The 21,187-nt window shown below is 40.8% G+C and overlaps 1 protein-coding gene across 2 annotated transcripts in view; it reads right to left on the bottom strand.

The window, feature by feature from the left end:
- atl2 (atlastin GTPase 2) overlaps window positions 1-20,399 on the bottom strand; it is a 43,059-nt gene extending 22,660 nt beyond the window's left edge. Inside the window, exon 1 of one of the 2 annotated variants that reach the window (XM_004914692.4) lies at window positions 20,210-20,399. In XM_004914692.4, the coding sequence (XP_004914749.1) occupies window positions 20,210-20,291 (82 nt within the window). In that variant the 5' untranslated portion in view covers window positions 20,292-20,399. The remainder of the gene's footprint in view (window positions 1-20,209) is intronic. The other variant, XM_002940395.5, reaches the window with a different exon arrangement.
- Between the last annotated feature and the right edge of the window lie 788 nt (window positions 20,400-21,187).

The raw sequence follows: 21,187 nt of genomic DNA, 5'->3' as shown, positions 1-21,187 counted from the left end.
CCATGTGGAATAAGCATGTTGCACTGCCAGGCGTTTTGCCTTACAAAATCTGCCAGGAGGCGAAAGTTCAGAGGAAATTTATGATGTATATTACAACATAATGAGAATGATATTATTAAAAGCCTGACTAAAGGATGTAATAAAACTAATAAAGTGTTTCAAAATTTGAGATAAATAAACCTAATTAACTAAAAAATGACTTGTGCATTTGGATGTTACACAAACAGGAACTGTCCCAATAGAGGATTTATAGAACTCTTTTTGGATAAAACGCACCCCCCACCTTGAATGCAGGCATCTATGATAGACATAAATGTGTGAACTCTATCTCTCAGCACCCTAATTGTGGTTTAATGCAGTGAACGGCATGTTGAGAGTTGGAGCGCCACAGTAGTCCAACATCATCAGAAGCTGCTAGGGGAAAAGCATGCTGCAACCTTCCCCATCTGGTGTAGATTTCTGATTTGTGTTGCACCAGTATTATGTTAACATTCTTAATTTTTCCATCAGTTTTTTCACACTTTTTTTCTCCAATAACTGACTTGCTATAGTACAATGCATATTTATGCTTTTTAACGGATCCAATCACTCTTTTAAAAGGGGAGCTTTGTGGTGTTGTATTTAAAGAATGGGAATAACATGCCTGCCAAACATTTTAATTAGCAGGATTAATGAGGATAGAAGGATTATAGGAAAAACAGTTTAGTTTAATCCAATAGATACAGAGTACAATTTAAGTGGATTGATAATTATAAGCACACCGACACTTAATTCCATCGCGCACATCTGGAGCCAAGAGTACCAACAGCTCCCAGTGAACCCAGCATGTCCCAAATAATGCCAAGGGCATGTCCCAAATAATGCCAAGGGCATGTCCCAAATAATCTAATTCATAGACCCCATTCCAAGGACACAAGGATGATTAAGAAATCTAGCAGAGGTGGAATAATACATGTTAAGAAGCCAAAACACATATCCACACAATCCAGCAATCACTAAAGAGGAAAAAGTTGTATTTAACCCTTGAATCCAATAGCTTGCACTCCCCTGTCAGTGCAGATACCACTAGGTTGATGTCCCATGGAGAGATTTAGTCACCCACGATAGATCCCTGCTACCAAAATGCCTTTCCACCGGGCAACAATACAAATCACTGGTGGAAAGGCCTACGCATCACTTTGGTTTTCCTAAGTCGCACAAATCATGGCCCACTAAATCTCTCCATGGAAGATCAGCCTTATAAGGGTGCCCATACAAAATGGACAGACAAGGGACCCACCTATATCAACATTTCCCAAGAAGGATTTTTAAGAGGGAGAGGTCTGGGTATGTAATAATATGTATTACTTCGATATCTTCAGTTTAAACACGAATCATAATTTCCCTGGCAAGACCTATACAGCTCAAAGAGATGAGTATTTATGTCAAAGCAGTCTGTGCAAACCACTGTCACTTTACTACGCTCTCCTAATGTAGATGGGCACAAACCACCTGGACAAAGCAAGCAAAAGTGGCAAAGGGATATTCCTAGTATAGAATAGAGGTGGAAACTTGACCTTCAGCAAGCCCACAAGAGATCGATTTATACAAGTTAAATTTACGATTCTCACTCCATATTGGCTTGCAAAGATGTATCCTTCAGCCTTGGACCTTTGCCCCAAAGGGGAACATTAAATTTGAAATGCTTTATATTCTTGACACTTTCATTTTATCTTTCCATGTATTTTGAGATTGCTCACAAGTTCTGGGGGGTGGTGTTTAAATATATGGCTGAAGTGGTAGCCCTCACTAACATCCTCTTCCCAATTCTGTCTCCTTGGTACAATAACAGACCTCACTCTTGCTCCACATACTACATTGTGCTACTTGCAGCTACTGTATTACTACAAGAAAGCAAAACTGCTACATTGGAAATCCATTGCTGTTCCTGCTATAAAACTGACTCCTTAACTAGTCAAAAGTTAATTTACATAGCTAGAGGATGTCCAAAGAAACTGCTGCAGTTTGGGGAACCTGGCTGATAATCCTGCTACTATTGTTCCAGAGCGCACAGTATGGTATGTGTAGGTGCACTGTTGTGTAGCCTTCCCCTTGAGACCTCCTGCTCGCTCTTTCTCTCTCACCCAACTCTCTTACAATAACAAAATAGAAAGAAAACAAGTATTCTGAAAAATGTATTGAAAAAATTCCAAAAACCATTACCCTATGCAGAAAAGCTGCATCATTGTAATAAAAAAGGAGTTTCAAATTATTTTAAAACTATCACACCAGTCAGACTCATTCTCCTAGAACACCAATATTAGCACGTTAAGGGCATTCATTTGCCTCCATTTTAATAAACTATTCAGGATTATATTATGATTTACCCAGACTCATCTACACTACGAATGCAATTAAAAGAATTTATAATTGCTCTAATTATGCAAGAGTCTCTAGAGTCAGATTCTGTGTCACACTATGTTAGCTTTTGGAAAGGATTAGGTTCTTTGCCACTCTCAATGCACATTTATTAACTCTATTAAAGATTGGAAAAACAAAAGTCAAGTAATATTTCTGTTTAGTCAGTCATTAATGATCACGATACTTTCATGGCAAGCGCCACCATGCTACACCTTTCTTATATCATACAGATATGTTGTTAAGTGGGAATGTCAAGCCTTACAATAATTCCTCCTTACATTTCACAATATTATATTCCCAATACACTGCACAGAATAAATAGCAAAAGCCCAGAAAGCTTGCAAATAAATTATGGCTAATTTCAGTGGGAGCAGTCTATTGCAGTAACTAATGCTATGCTAACAATATGTTAATGGAAAGAACACAAAGTCAGGACTTCTAATAACAGCTAGAAGCAAAGAGAAAATGGAAATCAATACATGTCAGCTGTCTTAGAACATTGAAAACACATGTCTGGCTCATGATTATATCCCTGTTCTATTTCCTTCTCACTTATCCTGGGCTAATAAACATGGCACTTGTTATCAACCATATAAACCTTTATATATTTAGACAGACACATTCTGTGAAACCTTCTGTGAAGGTTTTGCATGAGATTTTTTTGTTCAGATTTTTATAATATAATTTCAGATAAACTAGCCACAAACACTCCTATTCTGGTAGCTAATAATTTGCAGTATACAATGGTTACTTAAGTTGTTAGACTCCCAACCAGCCCATCATTGTCAGGATCAGGCCGTTCCAGAGCCCTGTACTACTGCCTATTACTGAGTACACACAGTGACAGACAGGTGACTAGGACATAGTGTAACAGCACTGCAGCTAGAAGTTGGAAGGACATCAAGTAGAAGAAGCTGAAGCAAATTCTTTAAAGGAAATTTTAATTTGAAATAGGGCGATACAGCGATGCAGAAGAAGCAGAATCCACTATGCGACGATCGTTTGATCAATCCTAGCCCGACTCCTTCCTATACAGAAGGAAGGCTAGAAGAAGTCGATCGTTGCATAGTGGATTCTGCTTCTTCTGCATCGCTGTATCGCCCTATTTCAAATGACTGGAAGCCAAGTTAAAGCAGGTATTTTCTAATAAAGCATTCAAAAAAAATGGTGTGCAGGATAGGGCAATTATTGGAGCAGGGTAGAATAGATTTTTTTTTTTTTTAATTTTAGCATTACTTTTCCTTTAATAAATTCTGGAAAGTACTGAATAAAAAAAAATGTGGAAAGTACTGAATGGTTACTGAATTCATAATGGACCTTCCATTTTCAGCAAAGGGGGGATTAATGTATGTATTCTCCACAATCTAGTACTGATTGGAGCATGTTATGGCACACTGCATTTTGCCCCCATTTTCAGAATTTTACATTACAACTAGTCACAGGTAGTTTCCATTAAAGCAAATGACAGGCTGCATAGCAGGGCCTGCGTGCTTCTCAGCTGGCCTTTTGTCATGTGCCTAATGGCATCCTTCACCCAAAAGAGTTTTTTTGCATATTGAAAGAAAATGTAATTCTAACCAAGTTTCTAATATAAACTAATTAGAAATTTTCATTGGTTTAAAATGAAAAGCGGTGCTTATCCCCTTCTGTTCTCTGGGTCTGACTGCCACGATAAATCTTCACTACTACAGGCGACTAATTTCCCTGATATGCCATCCCACCGGCAAGAATGTAAATTGCCGATGGGATGACGGTTTCCTTGCGAGGCAACTTTGGGCGACTAATTTCCCTGATATGCCATCCCACCGGCAAGAATGTAAATTGCAGATGGGATGACTGTTTCCTTGCGAGGCAACTTCGGGCGACTAATTTCCCTGATATGCCATCCCACCAGCAAGAATGTAAATTGCCGATGGGATGACGGTTTCCTTGCGAGGCAACTTCGGGTGACCAAAGCGATGCATATGCCATTCCATCAGTGAAAAAAAAAAAGTTTAATAGGGTGGCCTGCCCACACTACACTTAAAACCTCTGCTCTTTCTGCCAATGCCAAGTGGTTTGCCTTCCCATGTAACATCACTGGCATCCAGCATTGTCCATGACACCTACCCTGTACCGTCTATAGCAGAACAGATTCATCTAGAGAAGAACGCAGCAACTGTTTTTTTTTTTTTGTTTTTTGTTTTTAAAGGTGGGTTTAACCATGTGGGAACATTATGGAAGTGCCTGTCTTTCAGCTCAAGAGGAGAATGCAGTAATTCCCAAATCTTATTTCACAACAGAGAAATCTCACAATGTTCCAAAGTTCTCCCTTTAGCACTAAACTGATAAGGCTGTAGGGAGATTACAAATAACAAAACATCTTTAACCCCTTATTGTACTAGCAAAACTTCACAGTATATATATTTTATATGTCAGTGATCCTGAAATCGCATAAGCAAACACACAAACGGGAAGGGGGGGGGGGGGGAAGTTGAGGGTAATTCCTGCAAACAATATCAGCAGGTGGAATTGGGTTAAACAACATCTGAACAGCAATGTCAGGCAGGCAGAGTGGACATTTGTGTGCACTAACTGCTTGCACTTATTTTTGTATTTAAAAGGTATATCTATAACAACTGGTAATTCATGCTACCGTAATTCATTTTATTCGGTATCTCTGGATGGAGTAGCACATAAGCTGGGCTCAATTTTTCACTTGTCCTTTGCTTCATACAATAATTATGCCAGTGTGTGACCTAGAGGGAAGAAGATGCCCACTATGGTATTCCAAATATCCAATCAGATAATGATGGAAATAATGTTCCCTCTAGTTTCGTCTTGGCTGTGTGCGCAAAACAATTCTTTTGTGCAGCACAAAATTATGTGTTTTCACACAAATTCTTTGTGTGCACAACAGTTTGTGTGCACTGGTCTCAATATATGTGTGCGTGTACAAGTTGGAACAGTGGCTGAGAGGAGTAGGTGCAGGTAAGTGAAGCAGGTCTGTATAGTTAAAGGAACAGTAACACCAAAAAATGAAAGTGTATAAAAATAATATATTATGTACTATTGCCCTGCACTGGTAAAAGTTGTGTGTTTGCTTCTTAAACACTACTACAGTTTATATAAATACCCTGCTGTGTAGCCATGGGAGCAGCCATTTAAATTGAAAAAAGGAGAAAAGGCACAGGTTACTAAGCAGATAACAGATAAGTAGCATAGATTCCCATTGTATTCTACACAGTTATCTGTTATCTTCTTATGTAAACTGTGCCTTTTCTCCTTTTTTCAATTTAAGGGCTCTGGCACACGGGGGAGATTAGTCGCCCGCGATTAACTCCCTGTTCGCGGGCGACTAATCTCCCCGAGTTGCCTACCCCTGCCATCCCACCGGCGAACATGTAAGTCGCCGGTGGGATGGCAGGGGTAGGCAACTCGGGGAGATTAGTCGCCCGCGAACAGGGAGTTAATCGCGGGCGACTAATCTCCCCCGTGTGCCAGAGCCCTAAATGGCTGCCCCCATGGCTACACAACAGCTATTTCTATTAACTACAGTAGTCTTTCTGAAGCAAACACACAACTTTTACCAGTGCAGGGCAACAGTACATTATATTTTAATTATTTTAAAACATTTTTATTTTTTAGTGTTACTGTTCCTTTAACTTAATAGCTGTGGGATGAACTGAAAAGCAAGCCTGGTCTGATGGGTGTCCAAACTCACTCATGCTCTCTCTTGCCAATAATTGCTTCTTCTACTGATCTAAGCCTTCCCAGAAGGACATACGCTGTCATGGAAGCAAAGGGAGGACCAACTTCATACATGGGCTGGAGAAATTATTTTTATGATACTTTTGGTTATATAGAGTTGTTCTATGAGGCTTCTGGAAATTACGGGGTATGGATGAAAAAAGTGCAAACTTTATTTGCATTCTAATCATGTATACTTTGGGGAGGACTTTTGGACCTTAAGCCACGATTATGTCTACTTATCACCCAGCATACTGACACAGCAAAATCAGGGAAAAGAATATCTTTTTTTATGTTTCAGAAATTGAATAACTCTAATGTGTAACAGTGCCTTAGCTTCTAAAGAACCATTAAGACTTTTAAATATACTGAATAATATAACACAACATTGGAGTAATGGGGGGTGGTAGCAGTGACAAAAAACATATATTTTTTGCTCTTACTAATAAAGATGCCTTGTTTAAGTTTAAGCTTTAATAATCTAACTGTAAGTTGGTTCTTTACTGCTCCTTAAAAAGAAAAAAAAAAAGATTGAACCTTCTAGAGATAGTTTCAACACAATAAACGTGACCCCTAAAGTGAATCTGATCGATTTTAAGATAAACCCAGGCCCAGTAATAAATTAGGCTAATGCCAAACAGGGTGGATTCTCAGCCTGTGAATAAACGCTGGTCAAGAATCTGCCCTTAGACTTTGAAAATCTTCTTATTGTTGTGCCTGTACCCGGAGCCATTGAGTCTGCACACAAAGTTCTTGCAAATTCATTGCTGTGGTGATGGCATTTTCTGCCCTGACTGTGCTTCTAAATGATGGTAGAATCAGGTATTTGGCAAGAGGCACACCAGGCAGCTGGCACGATGAGAATGGATGACTAAAAAGTAGTAGAGAAGGGATACTGAGAGTAAGGAGCATACAGCCTTACTAAGGCCAAATGTAAAGCATAAAAATGTAAGGATCCCTTTTGTAACTTCAATTAATACACAGTACCTAGATAGGTCATATCTTTAAAAAACATTGGGATGTTTCAAAGTCTAACTTTGGGCAACATGCTCTTTCCAGGGATCCACTGGTTATATCTTATAAAAAGGTGCAAACTATTGGTTCATTTTTAGTGAAAGCGGACAAGTTTGTTTGTTCCCCCCGTGTCTGCGTGGGCTTCTTCCGGGTACTCCGGTTTGCTCCCACATACAGGCAGGTTAATTGGCTTCTGAATAAACTGACCATGTGCATGAATGCGATAGGCACCTTAGATTGTAAACTACTTTGGGGTAGGGATTGATGAATAATCTCTGTAAATCGCTGCGGAAATGTGTCGGCACTATATAAAAAAACGAATAATAAATAAATTCATTAGAAATGTGCAAGTAGATCTGCTTATGGAAAAACCTTGACAAAAGCAGCAAGGAGAAACCCCACATGGAAACTCTCAGCAGAAACGTGACAGCTGGAAACCTTGCAAGGATGCATTATACAAATAGTTAGCAAAGCAAACAATGTGAATGACCATAAAAGTTTTGTATACTGTATCTTAAAATATCTCAGCTCCAAATAAAAAAAATTGTTAAAAAAAAACAAAACAACTCAGCTCAGCTCCCAAGAAAACTAAGCCAGCAATGAACAAATGGCTACCAATGTCAAAATGGCCCACATGATTTCAAGATATGATTTCATGATTTTTATAATATGGTTTGGAACAGTTACCATAGCCTGGCCCCCTGTTCTCCTGCTGATCCGGCTACTTAGCCTACATCCTCCATATCCCACAATTCCCTGCACATGTGATATTAATAAGGAAAGGAACATCACAGTGCAATGCATTGTGGGTTATGCAGTTTGTGCATGCTGTCTGTAACATTAGTTAGTCCCACCACCCCTGACATAGCATGGACATGGGCTAGTTCAATAAATGGGCAGCTACATTGTGCATTAGCAGATGAGAAAGTGAAGCTCTGCTTTATAAATGCCTATTTATTACTAAACACTCTGATAACTCAGGGGTGACCGTTGCAATCATTTTATATTATGTAACCTTATTGTGAGCTAATGGCAGCCTGAACATATTTAGTACTGTCAAAAATGAGAAAACCTATTCCGAAGTCATGGAGTGTTATATTTGTAAAAAGGCTGCACATGGGAAATTTATAAGGCAAAAGACAAAAAAAATAAGAAATGTAAAAAAATCTGACATTTTCTTGGAAGATTTACAGTGTAACTGTTTATAACGTGTATTTTGTATCATTTCAATTATTACAAGGCATTCATATCTACCATAGTGAGAGCAGTCTTTTGTTTGTTACCATAGGGATGCAGGGATCTGACACAATATAAAGTTAACAATTCCTTGGACAAGGTCTCCTGTACTAAAAGCTTTTAAAGTCAAAGTGTAGATTGCAGATGACGTAGCAGATGACGTATTTTTGTAGTTTCTTATGCAAGTAACTGGAATGAAAAACAGATTAAACCAATAGAGAGCTAAAAAATATTTATTTACCAACACACAGCAAAAACCTAGCACTAACACAGTGGGCTAGGTGAGGCAGGGGGTCTCAGGCTGAAAGGCAGTTGGTTGAGAATTTGGGAGAATGACATTTGCTCTTCTAGATAAACCTGAAAGCTCAGCATGAATAGTAGACTGGATTTGGGTTCATATTAATTTGTGGTACAAATTATTATTGAAATTATGACAGATACACCAACACTTTTATCTGTACTCATTTTATGAGTTAAGGGGGGCCTGGGCAAAGGCTGGACCTTCATTCTACATACATTTGTCACATATATATAACCATTTGTGCTGCTTATTTTTGTGTGCAGCTGTGATCTATATTTGGTGTGCTTGCCTCTGCTTGTTTGCTACACTAGGGGGCCGATTCATTAAAGTCCAAATTAAGAGTACAATTTCGTATTAAATACGAAAATTTCTGATGTATGTTAATTTTGCGAAAAGTCACGTTGTGCTTTTACAAAAATATTGTGGTACGATCCGAAAGTTACAAAATTTTCATATCCGAACGATTGTAAACAGCGCAAAAACCTTTCTGACTTTGAACCTTCAGTGCATGATTTTGGAAGCCTCCCATAGGACTCAATGGCATGATACCGAAGCTTGAATGAATTCCAAAACTTTCATACTAATTGCGACAAATACGATTTTGTCGCACAAATTGTTGCAAAGTACAAAAAAGTTGCGCAAATTAATGAAAAAGTCGTGGAAAATGCGCACAGTTCTAAAAGTACTAATCGTACATTGATAAATGGACCCCTAGTAGACAGTACAGGTATAGGATCCCTTAACCGGAAACCCAATATCCAGAAAGTTCTGAATTACGGAATGGCCATCACCCATAGGCTCCATTATAAGAAAATAATTCTAATTTTTAAAAATGATGTCTTTTTTCTCTGTAATAATAAAACAGTAACTTGTACTTGATCTTAACTAAGATATAATTAATCTTCATTGAAGGCTAAATGATCTGTAAATTATTTTTGGTAGACTTAAGGTATGGAGATCTAAATTATGGAAGGATCCCTTATCTGGAATGCCCTGGGTCCCGCACATTCTGGATAACAGGTCCCATACCTGTAATACATATGCACCCCTAGAGGTTGGTAAATAAAGGTGCATTGCAAGGGTAAATCAATGTACATATTCATACAAATACATTTCCAGTTTACATACTGCACTAGGAAGGTCGTGCAAATGAAGGTATGCAGAAATTGTTAAAAGAACCAGTACCGTCTAAAAGAGAAAACTCTGTTTTTACATTTAAAGCTTGTGTCTGTTCACCAAGCACCTACAAAAAACAATTTCTTGGTAACAAGTCCTATTTTATATGCGAAAGGTTTTTATTTAGAGTTAGTCATTACTAATATTTATCAATGTATCTTTCTGTGTAAGCACTTAACCCATTCTGTTCTATGCAGGCTGTTGTCTGCAATATAAAAATTAACCTTTTTGCTTTGCTAACTTCAATAACTGCCCCAATGCAGCTTATGTATAAACATTATAGTAGTGTTTCTGAAAATACATTTTTTTTCCACTCGTACAGGGCATCAGTGTACCATATTTTAAAGCATGTAAAGAACTTTCATCTTTTGGTGTTACTGTTCCTTTAAATGCACAGCAAAAGCTCACATGAATGGCTGCCTGTGTTAATTATATGCTATGATTTATTTTGGTGCACTGTGTTCACACTGGGTGACAAACATGCTGAACAGGGGGAAAAAAAGGGAAAATACAAGCCTTAAGAAGAACTCATCAGCCAAACAAAGCAGCAGCTCCCAACTCATTTGTATAAATGTAAATCTGCAGATAGAATGTTCCGTGTTACAGTAAGTTATACCTGCATAGCTATTCAGTAGAGACAGAGAGAGGTCTGTGGATGGCAGGAGTTAAGGTGGCCATACACCATAAGATTGGCGAGGTCACCAAACTAATCTTTCCCCCGGTATGCCCACCTTGGGTGGATGATATCGTGCTAAAGTGCTCATTCAGACCCAGGGCCAAATGGTCACATTACAATGAAGGGGATACAAAAAGTCAGAGCGAGGACCGCATCAATGAGCTGATGTGGTCCTCAATCTGACAGAAAAATAAAGCCTGTATGATCGACATCTGCCCGTGTACGGCCAACTCCACACACCAAGTACTCAAAACAAAAACCCCACATTCCTACCTCTACCAAACACTAAACCGCTTAAAACCAAAAATATTTCATTTATACATATGAATACATGATACACATGAACAATGTAAATAGTGTACATCACTGGCCAGTCCGGCAATGTAACAGGTGGCCACATTTACCAATATAGGTCCAGATCTTTGAGAGTTGCCTAAACTAACAGCACAGTTATAGGATGAAATCTCCTGCCCTGATCTAAGAGGCTCTCAAAGCTGCAAATCAAAGACATATCAAAGCAAAAAAAACAAGCTCTTAACTGTAAATTAACAATATCACCTTGAAAATCCACGGCCTTTATTAAATCAAACAAAAAACACACTGCACCTACAACCTCATGCCTTTTTATGGTCATAGAGTGCCTAAATATTTTCCTACTGGAAGTACAGCGGCTTGCAAAAGTATTCGGCCCCCTTGAACTTTTCCACATTTTGTCACATTACAGCCACAAACATGAATCAATTTTATTGGAATTCCACGTGAAAGACCAATACAAGTGGAACGAAAATCATACATGATTCCAAACATTTTTTAAAAATAAATAACTGCAAAGTGGGGTGTGCGTAATTATTCAGCCCCCTTTGGTCTGAGTGCAGCCAGTTGCCCATAGACATTGCCTGATGAGTGCTAATGACTAAATAGAGTGCACCTGTGTGCAATCTAATGTCAGTACAAATACAGCTGCTCTGTGACGGCCTCAGAGGTTGTCTAAGAGAATATTGGGAGCAACAACACCATGAAGTCCAAAGAACACACCAGACAGGTCAGGGATAAAGTTACTGACAAATTTAAAGCAGGCTTAGGCTACAAAAAAGATTTCCAAAGCCTTGAACATCCCACGGAGCACTGTTCAAGCGATCATTCAGAAATGGAAGGGTTATGGCACAACTGTAAACCTACCAAGACAAGGCCGTCCACCTAAACTCACAGGCCGAACAAGGAGAGCGCTGATCAGAAATGCAGCCACGAGGCCCATGGTGACTCTGGACGAGCTGCAGAGATCTACAGCTCAGGTGGGGAAATCTGTCCATAGGATAACTATTAGTCGTGCACTGCACAAAGTTGGCCTTTATGGAAGAGTGGCAAGAAGAAAGCCATTGTTAACAGAAAACCATAAGAAGTCCCGTTAGCAGTTTGCCACAAGCCATGTGGGGGACACAGCAAACATGTGGAAGAAGGTGCTCTGGTCAGATGAGACCAAAATGGAATTTTTTGGCCAAAATGCAAAACACTATATGTGGCGGAAAACGAACACTGCACATCACTCTGAACACACCATCCCCACGGTCAAATATGGTGGTGGCAACATCATGCTCTGGGGGTGCTTCTCTTCAGCAGGGACAGGGAAGCTGGTCAGAGTTGATGGGAAGATGGATGGAGCCAAATACAGGGCAATCTTGGAAGAAAACCTCTTGGAGTCTGCAAAAGACTTGAGACTGGGGCGGAGGTTCACCTTCCAGCAGGACAACAACCCTAAACATAAAGCCAGGGCAACAATAAAACAAAACATATCCATGTGTTAGAATGGCCCAGTCAAAGTCCAAAATCCAATGGAGAATCTGTGGCAAGATCTGAAAACTGCTGTTCACAAACGCTGTCCATCTAATCTGACTGAGCTGGAGCTGTTTTGCAAAGAATGGGCAAGGATTTCAGTCTGTAGATGGGCAAAGCTGGTAGAGACATACCCTAAAAGACTGGCAGCTGTAATTGCAGCAAAAGGTGGTTCTACAAAGTACTGACTCAGGGGACTGAATAATCACGCACACCCCACTTTGCAGTTATTTATTTGTAAAAAATGTTTGGCATCATGTATGATTTTCGTTCCACTTCTCATGTGTACACCACTTGGTATTGGTCTTTCACGTGGAATTCCAATAAAATTGATTCATGTTTGTGGCTGTAATGTGACAAAATGTGGAAAAGTTCAAGGGGGCCGAATACTTTTGCAAGCCACTGTACATCTATTGCAAAAGTGCACCTGTAAAAAACAAACAGGCAATAACAATGGCACCTTTCATTACATTTAGCATACCCCCGGTCTACAGAATACAAGGGTGTTCTTCAGTGTATATACTGTGTGGCTGATTTCTCTGCATTCCTCAAGTATTAAATGATTCCTGTATGCCAGAGGGCATTAATATCCGCTCCTGTGCATGCAGACCAATTCATACTCATGTTGTCATGGAGTGGAATATATAAAAACTCTTCACAAGACAAATGCATATAAAATGCCCATGTGTACGGAGCCTAAGCAGCAGCACCTAGCACAGAACGTGCAAATTGGCTACTAGCAATTGACAAGCAGATAGCAAAGGAGCTGTGGTAACTCCGGTTGGTAAATGTAGATTATTTTTAACTGAAAGATCCCCTGGGACAGTGCAATGAAAAGTAGGTCAGAGAGAAGATATCAACTCGCAGAGATATGAGAGAAAGGAGCTTACATTACATCAGAATACCTTTGCCATGCATTTTATTTAATTTTATTTAATTTTATTTCATTTTATCATCCAGACATTTATTATGAGGCATCCAGTCATTTCCAAATACTAGGTATATACCGTTCCTCTGTTCTACAGAATCTTAATTGTTTACTCCAAAGAATCTCTCCAAGTGGCTCAATGTTCTTTGAGAAAAGCAAATCGACATATAGTAAGCATAATCAATAATTCTGGGATATTGTCCCAGCAATGAAATCACACCAAAGTCGCCTTTCTGTTCTCAAACCTGTAACACAAGCTAAACTCCTTGCATGAAGAAGGGGGACATTTAGGTACCAGATAATTCACTCCCTTATGTAAGTATTTAAGAGTGACTTGCTCAGAAGGGTAACAAAAAAACCTCATACTTGTTTGGAAACACGCACACAAGAAGCACTGCCAAACTCCCCACCAAATAAAGGGTTACACAAGAGACTGGCTGCAAGCTTACTTGAGCTCCTTAATGAAAGAGGATATGCAGCATTCATGAAATAGCATGAATATCTTGTGTTGCTTTGTCTATAACACAGAGCAATAGTGAGAATGGAGGTTGTGAGTGACTAAGCAACCATAGAGATGGGAGATAGAAGGCTGAAAGTATCATATTTTAGGTCAGGGCTCCAGGTCATACCCAATATGCTGAGTGGGGAAGCTGCCATAGAGCCTACAGTGGATAGAAAGGGTGCAAACCTTGCTGTCATAGCTTAGTATAAATAGTTCTAAAAGGTTTATGGGTCTACCCAATAAACCAAATGTTCTTGTGGTAATGATTCATATTTCATTTTTATTGCCTGGTCATAGTATTTCTTTCATTTTGTTTATTTTCATTGCACAATAATTAATACTGCTAACTATTCTTATGCAACCCCCACCAAGTACACTAGCAAATTAACTATTATATGAGAAAGATATAATATATATATATATATATATATTTATTATATATATATATATATATATATATATATATATATATATATATATATATATATATATATATATATATATATATATATATATATATATATATATATATATATATATATGGCTTTAATTATATATTCTGGTAAGAGCCATGAATGACATTTGACTCCTGATTATCTTGCGGAATTAAAACTAAAACCACTGTATTCTTAACATCTTATCTATTATCTGCAATACAAGTGTGCCTTTTTTCATTATTATAGGTTATTTATATAGCGCCACATTTATGCAGCACTTTACAGAGATTATTGTTCACAACATAAAGTCCCTACTAGTTATGAACAGGCTTCCCCGAAACCCACAGGTTTGGGTTGAAATTTGGGCAACCACTGCAGGTTCAGGTTGTAAATTCCCACATTGTTTACACCTCAGACAGACTGTAGCAGTGCCAGTATTGTGTCAATGTATGTACTGCCAGGCCTATGCTGCCTCTGTGTGCCATACTCTGCCTGCTCTATGCTGCCTGTGGGAGGTGAACGTGACAGGGGTTTGTTTCTGGGAGTTTGTTGGCATTTGGAAATTGTCATTATATGGTCCCTAAGGTCTGTGATAATATGCCGTGGGTTGCTGTGCTATCCACAGGGGAGGCATGTGGATTTAAGGGTATGTCTTAATAAGACATAATAAACTCCTTTCAAATATGAAGTGTGACATCCCTACAGTGAACACCGGCCATTTGGGTTTTTGCTGCGCAACCACCATTAATGTGGGTATGGTCTTAAAAGTTCTTGTGATAACATGGGTGTGGTTTGAAGCAGGTGTGGTTTAAAAAAGGGGAGTCGTCAAAACTGGCTTCCATTATCAGCCCTCCAGCATGTAGGCCAGAATAATTTCGTCTCTCAGCACCACAGAAGTTGGACAGCACTGGCCTAAATGAATGGAACAGGAAGAGAAGAGTTCACTTCAGACAACCTTTGCAACTTTGCTGCCAGGTTCTACAAGGATAACAGGATAATAGGTCTGATTCCCTTCTGACTGGCCATACATTTTTAAATTTTTGATACATTGTAATTTTGACCACACTGCCCTAGCAAATCTTGGCATGGATAGTCAGCTTAACTCTTGCTTGACAATTCCCCCATCCACTTTTTATTGTGTTTGTGCAAGAATAACATACGTTCCCAAGGGGTAGAAAACAAAAAGGATTGCCTAACAATCTGACTGCCTTAATGAAACTTATTAACAAAACCACACATGAACACACACACTATGGTCACTTATATGACTTCATATCAGGTTCCAGGTATGTACGTACTTATTCACGCAGCACGTCCGCATCCCCAGCTTCATCGCAGCCCACCAGAAATCCACGGGGGATCAACTGGTGGACCACGATCAACATATTGGCCAACCCTGTGTTAAACCAATGAAGGCTTCCTATAAATTTAGAGCTAAATATGAAATATGTTCTTGCACTTCTAAAGGAAACTGGAGCACCAAGAGAATAGCCCCACGTATGCAGGAGAACACAAAAACAGTGAACACACACATCCATTTTTCTACATCTATGTAAAATCAGTTCAGTCACATTAACTTCTAGCTAACAGTACAAAGTGTTTGGCACCAAATAAAAAAATGCTACTCCAGTAAAAGTGTTATCAAATAACTTTTTATAAACAAACTTCATTTTATATACAAGCCTAAATATTTTGTCAAAAAATGCTCTAAATATTGCGTATTTAAATATATAAAACATTCAGTGGTTTTGTTACCTCCGTTTTAGCTACCATCTCTTATCTGACCCCTCAATTTATTAAAATTCATGTCTGTGCAATTTTTGTGTTTGTTTTCATACCATGACTAAAATTACCTTAAATAAAAAGCAAATTTGAAAATTCATTTTTCTGAAAAATTTGAGTTTTAGTGCCAAAAACATGAATCATGAAAACAAATAATAACGTTAGTAAATGCCCCCACCCCCATATATACATCTATCTATACATATCTGCTAATCTATATACATATACTAAATCTATTTTGGTAGTAGTATAGGTCAGCCTGTGTATTGCCACCATAAATTATAACCACAAAATTACACTGTGTAGCTCAGGACTGTGCATGTTATCTTTGGATGACATCATTTATATGGCCCATGAGAATGTAATATTCTTAAGGACCATATAAATAATAAAATAATGATGTAATCCAAAGAGGACCACGGGGTCTATTCAGCAATCTGAAAGCCATAAAAATCTCTAGAATGGCCAAATCTGACCCACAGGCCTCAGCTGGACAGATACGCTGTAAATTGTTTCAAGCTATCATTGGCCAACTGTGCCTGCAATAACCAACATCTACCAATTTTTGTCCCTGTTTTATCTTCAGTTATTTCACACCATCTACACTTAAATCAGTGGTTCTCAGCCCAAGCCAGTGGAGAGGTCCAACCTTTTATCAGGGCCTCCCTTAGTTTATAACAATGTAAATGTTATATATGCATTGCTGTATCAGCCATTTAGCCAAAGTCCCAAGAATATCAAGTGCTCACTCCAAAATCTCTCCATAACAGGGGCAGCTGTAAGATGCCATAGACAGCCACTACTTTGTTGATTGGTCTCTTTTGAATCTTAGTCCAGTCCTGACCTTTAAGTTGACCTTGAGAGCAATAAAGTGTCCCCCACTTCTAAGATACCAAAGCAAACAAACTCAATCTCTTTTTGCATCAAGATTATTTCACAGATATCTCACGGACACAGATTCACTCTTCATGTGTCCATTTTGATGCAACATACCAACAGAATATCACACTGGTCACTGTGATGTATCAGTCATTCAGCAGAACAGGTACACTTTATTCTCAGATGCCTGAAAGCATATTGGTAAATGAAAGGGCAGGTGGACATTGCTTTAACGACTTGTGTTGCTATGTGCAACACATATGCCCAGAGTCAGACTGGGACCTCAGGGGCCCACCAGAAAACCTAGACCATGGGCCCACTATTCAACCCATTTTTCATACACTTCTTACACAGTCTTTATATTTTCTTAGTTTTTTATCTTTATATACTATAATCTATTATTTTGTATATTTAGTTGTTTTGTTCCCATAGAGCAGTGCTGTCCAACTGGCGGCCCGCGACCCCCCTCTGTGTGGCCCCCCACCTGTCTGGCTGCTTTGATGGCTTACTCTTGTGGAAGCTTTAAATGGTATCAGTACTGAGATTAACTGCCCCCCTGCATGGTTCTCACCTCAGATTCAGGCTGTAATCAGGCTGTATTGTTTAAATATGTAATTCCTTGTGTTGTTCACACCTTTTAATCTCTGCATTGTTCACCCCCTGCAGTGTTCCCCATACACACAGGCAGCATAGGGCAAGCAGAGTATGGCACACACAGGCAGGGTAGGGAAGGCAGAGTATGGCACACACAGGCAGGGTAGGGAAGGCAGAGTATGGCACACACAGGCCGAGTATGGCACACACAGGCCAAGTATGGCACAAACCAGCCAAGAATGGCACAAACCAGCCAAGAATGGCAAACACAGTGACAGTATGGCACACGCAGAGAGGGTAGGGAAGGCAGAGTATGGCACACACAGGCAGGGTAAGGAAGGCAGAGTATGGCGCACACAGGCCAAGTATGGCACAAACCAGCCAAGTATGGCACACAGGCAGGGTAGGGAAGGCAGAGTATGGCACACACAGGCAGGGTAGGGAAGGCAGAGTATGGCACACACAGGCAGGGTAGGGAAGGCAGAGTATGGCACACACAGGCAGGGTAGGGAAGGCAGAGTATGGCACACAGGCAGGGTAGGGAAGGCAGAGTATGGCACACACAGGCAGGGTAGGGCAGGCAGAGTATGGCAGGTTTTTGCTGTACAACAACCATTAATATGGGTATGGTCATGTGATAACATGGGTGTGGTTTCAAGTGGGTGCGGTTTCAAAAAGGGGAGTGGTCAAAACTGGCTTCCATTATCGGCCCTCCACCAAGTAGGTCGGAAAAATTCCGGCCCTCGGTACAACAGAAGTTGGACAGCACTGCCATAGAGAAATAGGGAATGACTATAAATTAGACCAAATGGCTAGAAGCAGGAGGGCCCACTGACACCTGGGCCCACCGGGTGTTTTCCTGGTATCCTAGTGGGCCAGTCCGGCACTGCATATGCCCCTCTTAATGAAAGCACATATCAAAAGATAGACACACAGCCATAGACTCTTCTGATACTCTAATGACAGCACACGTATAGACAGACACACAGCCATTGGACCCTCCTGCTACTCTAATGACAGCACACAATAGACAGACACACAGCCATTGGACCCTCCTGTTACTCTAATGATAGCACACAATAGACAGACACACAGCCATGGGACCCTCCTGTTACTCTAATGATAGCACACAATATACAGACACACAACCATGGGACCCTCCTGCTACTCTAATGATAGCACACAATATACAGACACACAGCCATGGGACCCTCCTGCTACTCTAATGATAGCACACAATATACAGACACACAGCCATGGGACCCTCCTGCTACTCTAATGACAGCACAAGTATAGACAGACACACAACCATGGGACCCTCCTGCTACTCTAATGACAGCACACATATAGACAGACACACAGGCATTGGACCCTTCTGCTACTCTAATGATAGCACACAATATACAGACACACAGCCATGGGACCCTCCTGCTACTCTAATGACAGCACACATATAGACAGACACACAGCCATGGGACCCTCCTGCTACTCTAATGACAGCACATTAATAGACAGACACACAGCCATGGGACCCTACTCTAATGACAGCACATTAATAGACAGACACACAGCCATGGGACCCTACTCTAATGACAGCACACAAATATACAGACACACAGCCATGGGACCCTCCTGCTACTCTAATGATAGCACACAATATACAGACACACAGCCATGGGACCCTCCTGCTACTCTAATGACAGCACAAGTATAGACAGACACACAACCATGGGACCCTCCTGCTACTCTAATGACAGCACACATATAGACAGACACACAGCCATGGGACCCTACTCTAATGACAGCACATTAATAGACAGACACACAGCCATGGGACCCTCCTGCTACTCTAATGACAGCACACAAATATACAGACACACAGCCATGGGACCCTCCTGCTACTCTAATGACAGCACACAAATATACAGACACACAGGCATGGGACCCTCCTGCTACTCTAATGACAGCACACAGTCATAATACCTTCCTGCTAGTGTTAAATGAAAGCGCCCAAGAGGTAGCTGGGTATAGCAGAACAAAAGCTGACTGGACACCCTTGCTAGAAATACCAGCTGTGAGAATGAGCGTACAGATAACCTACAGAGTGTAACCCTATACAGTGATAATACGCAGTCACAAAAGATATTTCATTAGACTGCAGCAATGGACACTTCTGAGGTCAGCGCAACTTGCAAGGTCTCAAGCTCGGACTCTACATCCAGCTGTCATTATACTATGGGTCCCAGCAGCGGGAAGCCGCGATTGGAATAGCCCCGCTGTGCACTAACAGCTGGCACTTCGCTGCTCTGGCATCCGGCGCCCAGGTAGCTTATATCAGCTAGAGGCGCGCAGGGGGTCACATGGGGGGGGGGGAGCCGGTTACGGGTCCCGGCAGGTGGGGGTCCCTCACACGGCAGCGTGCGCATGTGTCACGTGAATACCCGTAGCAGCTAATAGAGCGCTATATAGGGCAGTGCAATGGGCAGTGTATAGGCCAGTGCAATGGGCAGTGTATAGGGCTTAGCGGGCTGCGCGCCTTTCATTAACCCCTCGCTGTCAGCAGGTATAAGATGTCATTCGACGTCACACTGTATAGACCGGTCCAAGAGCGCTCGCATTCCCCTCAGCTCAGTCCCATAGCGACTCGCTCTCATTGCTGTTATTATGAGCCGCTCCGGCTGACATCACGTCTCACCCACCCGCCCCTTGGCGGGACGCAGCATACCTGGATAGTCAACGTGATTCATCGTCTCGTTACTCCTCGAACCAAACCGCGTCCTATTCCTCAGCGAACCACCCTCCGCCATCTTGGCCCTTGGTTTTGAAACTAGCTCCGCCCCTTCCCAAACGTCACGACAACTCCTGCATTCGAAGAGGGATGCCTGGGGGCCGAACGTTCCCTCCCGCTCCGGGTCCTTGGGCCTGTCAGTTACTGCGCATGCGCAAAGAGTGACAGATCGGCGCATCTGCTTTGCCTTATGCAGCAGCGCATGTGTTGCTGGCGCAGGACTGCTGTGTTATCCGCATGGAAACCGATTCACCTTCTGGCGTAAAAAGTTGCTTTTTTTCTCCGGATATTTGTTGGGGGTTTTGTTTGCGAGATATATTAGTGGCATCCCTTCACTAATTTTGATGCTGCTCATTTTATGACAGAATTGCACTTTTTGTTAAAGGGAATAGTAATCATAATATAAACTCTGGGAAATGTATACATTAGAGCAGTGCTGGCCCCCCACCTGTCTGGCTGCTTTGATGGCTTACCTTTGTATAAGCTTTAAATGGTATCAGTACTGAGATTAACTGGCCCCCCTGCATGGTTCTCACCTCAGATTCAGGCTGTAATCAGGCTGTATTGTTTAAATATGTAATTCCCTGTACTGTTCACACCTTTTAATCCCTGAATTGTTCACCCCCTGCAGTGTTCACACCTCAGGCTCAGGCTGTAATCATCCACATTGTTCAACTGTTCACACAGACTGTAGGAGCAGTAGAAACCCACAAATAAACCCTGCACACTATAAAAAGAACATATACTGAGGTGGTACTGCAATTAAAAAGTTTTTCAATATATAGTTATTGTGCAGACTGTAGGAGCAGTGCCAGCATTGTGTCACTGTAGGCTGCCTGTGCCATACACACAGGCAGCATAGGGCAGGCAGAGTATGGCACACACAGGCAGCATAGGGAAGGCAGAGTATGGTAC

The sequence above is a fragment of the Xenopus tropicalis genome, chromosome 5 (assembly GCF_000004195.4).
Source record: "Xenopus tropicalis strain Nigerian chromosome 5, UCB_Xtro_10.0, whole genome shotgun sequence".
In the NCBI taxonomy this organism is placed as follows: domain Eukaryota; kingdom Metazoa; phylum Chordata; class Amphibia; order Anura; family Pipidae; genus Xenopus; species Xenopus tropicalis.
This window is presented reverse-complemented; position numbering and strand designations above follow the sequence as displayed.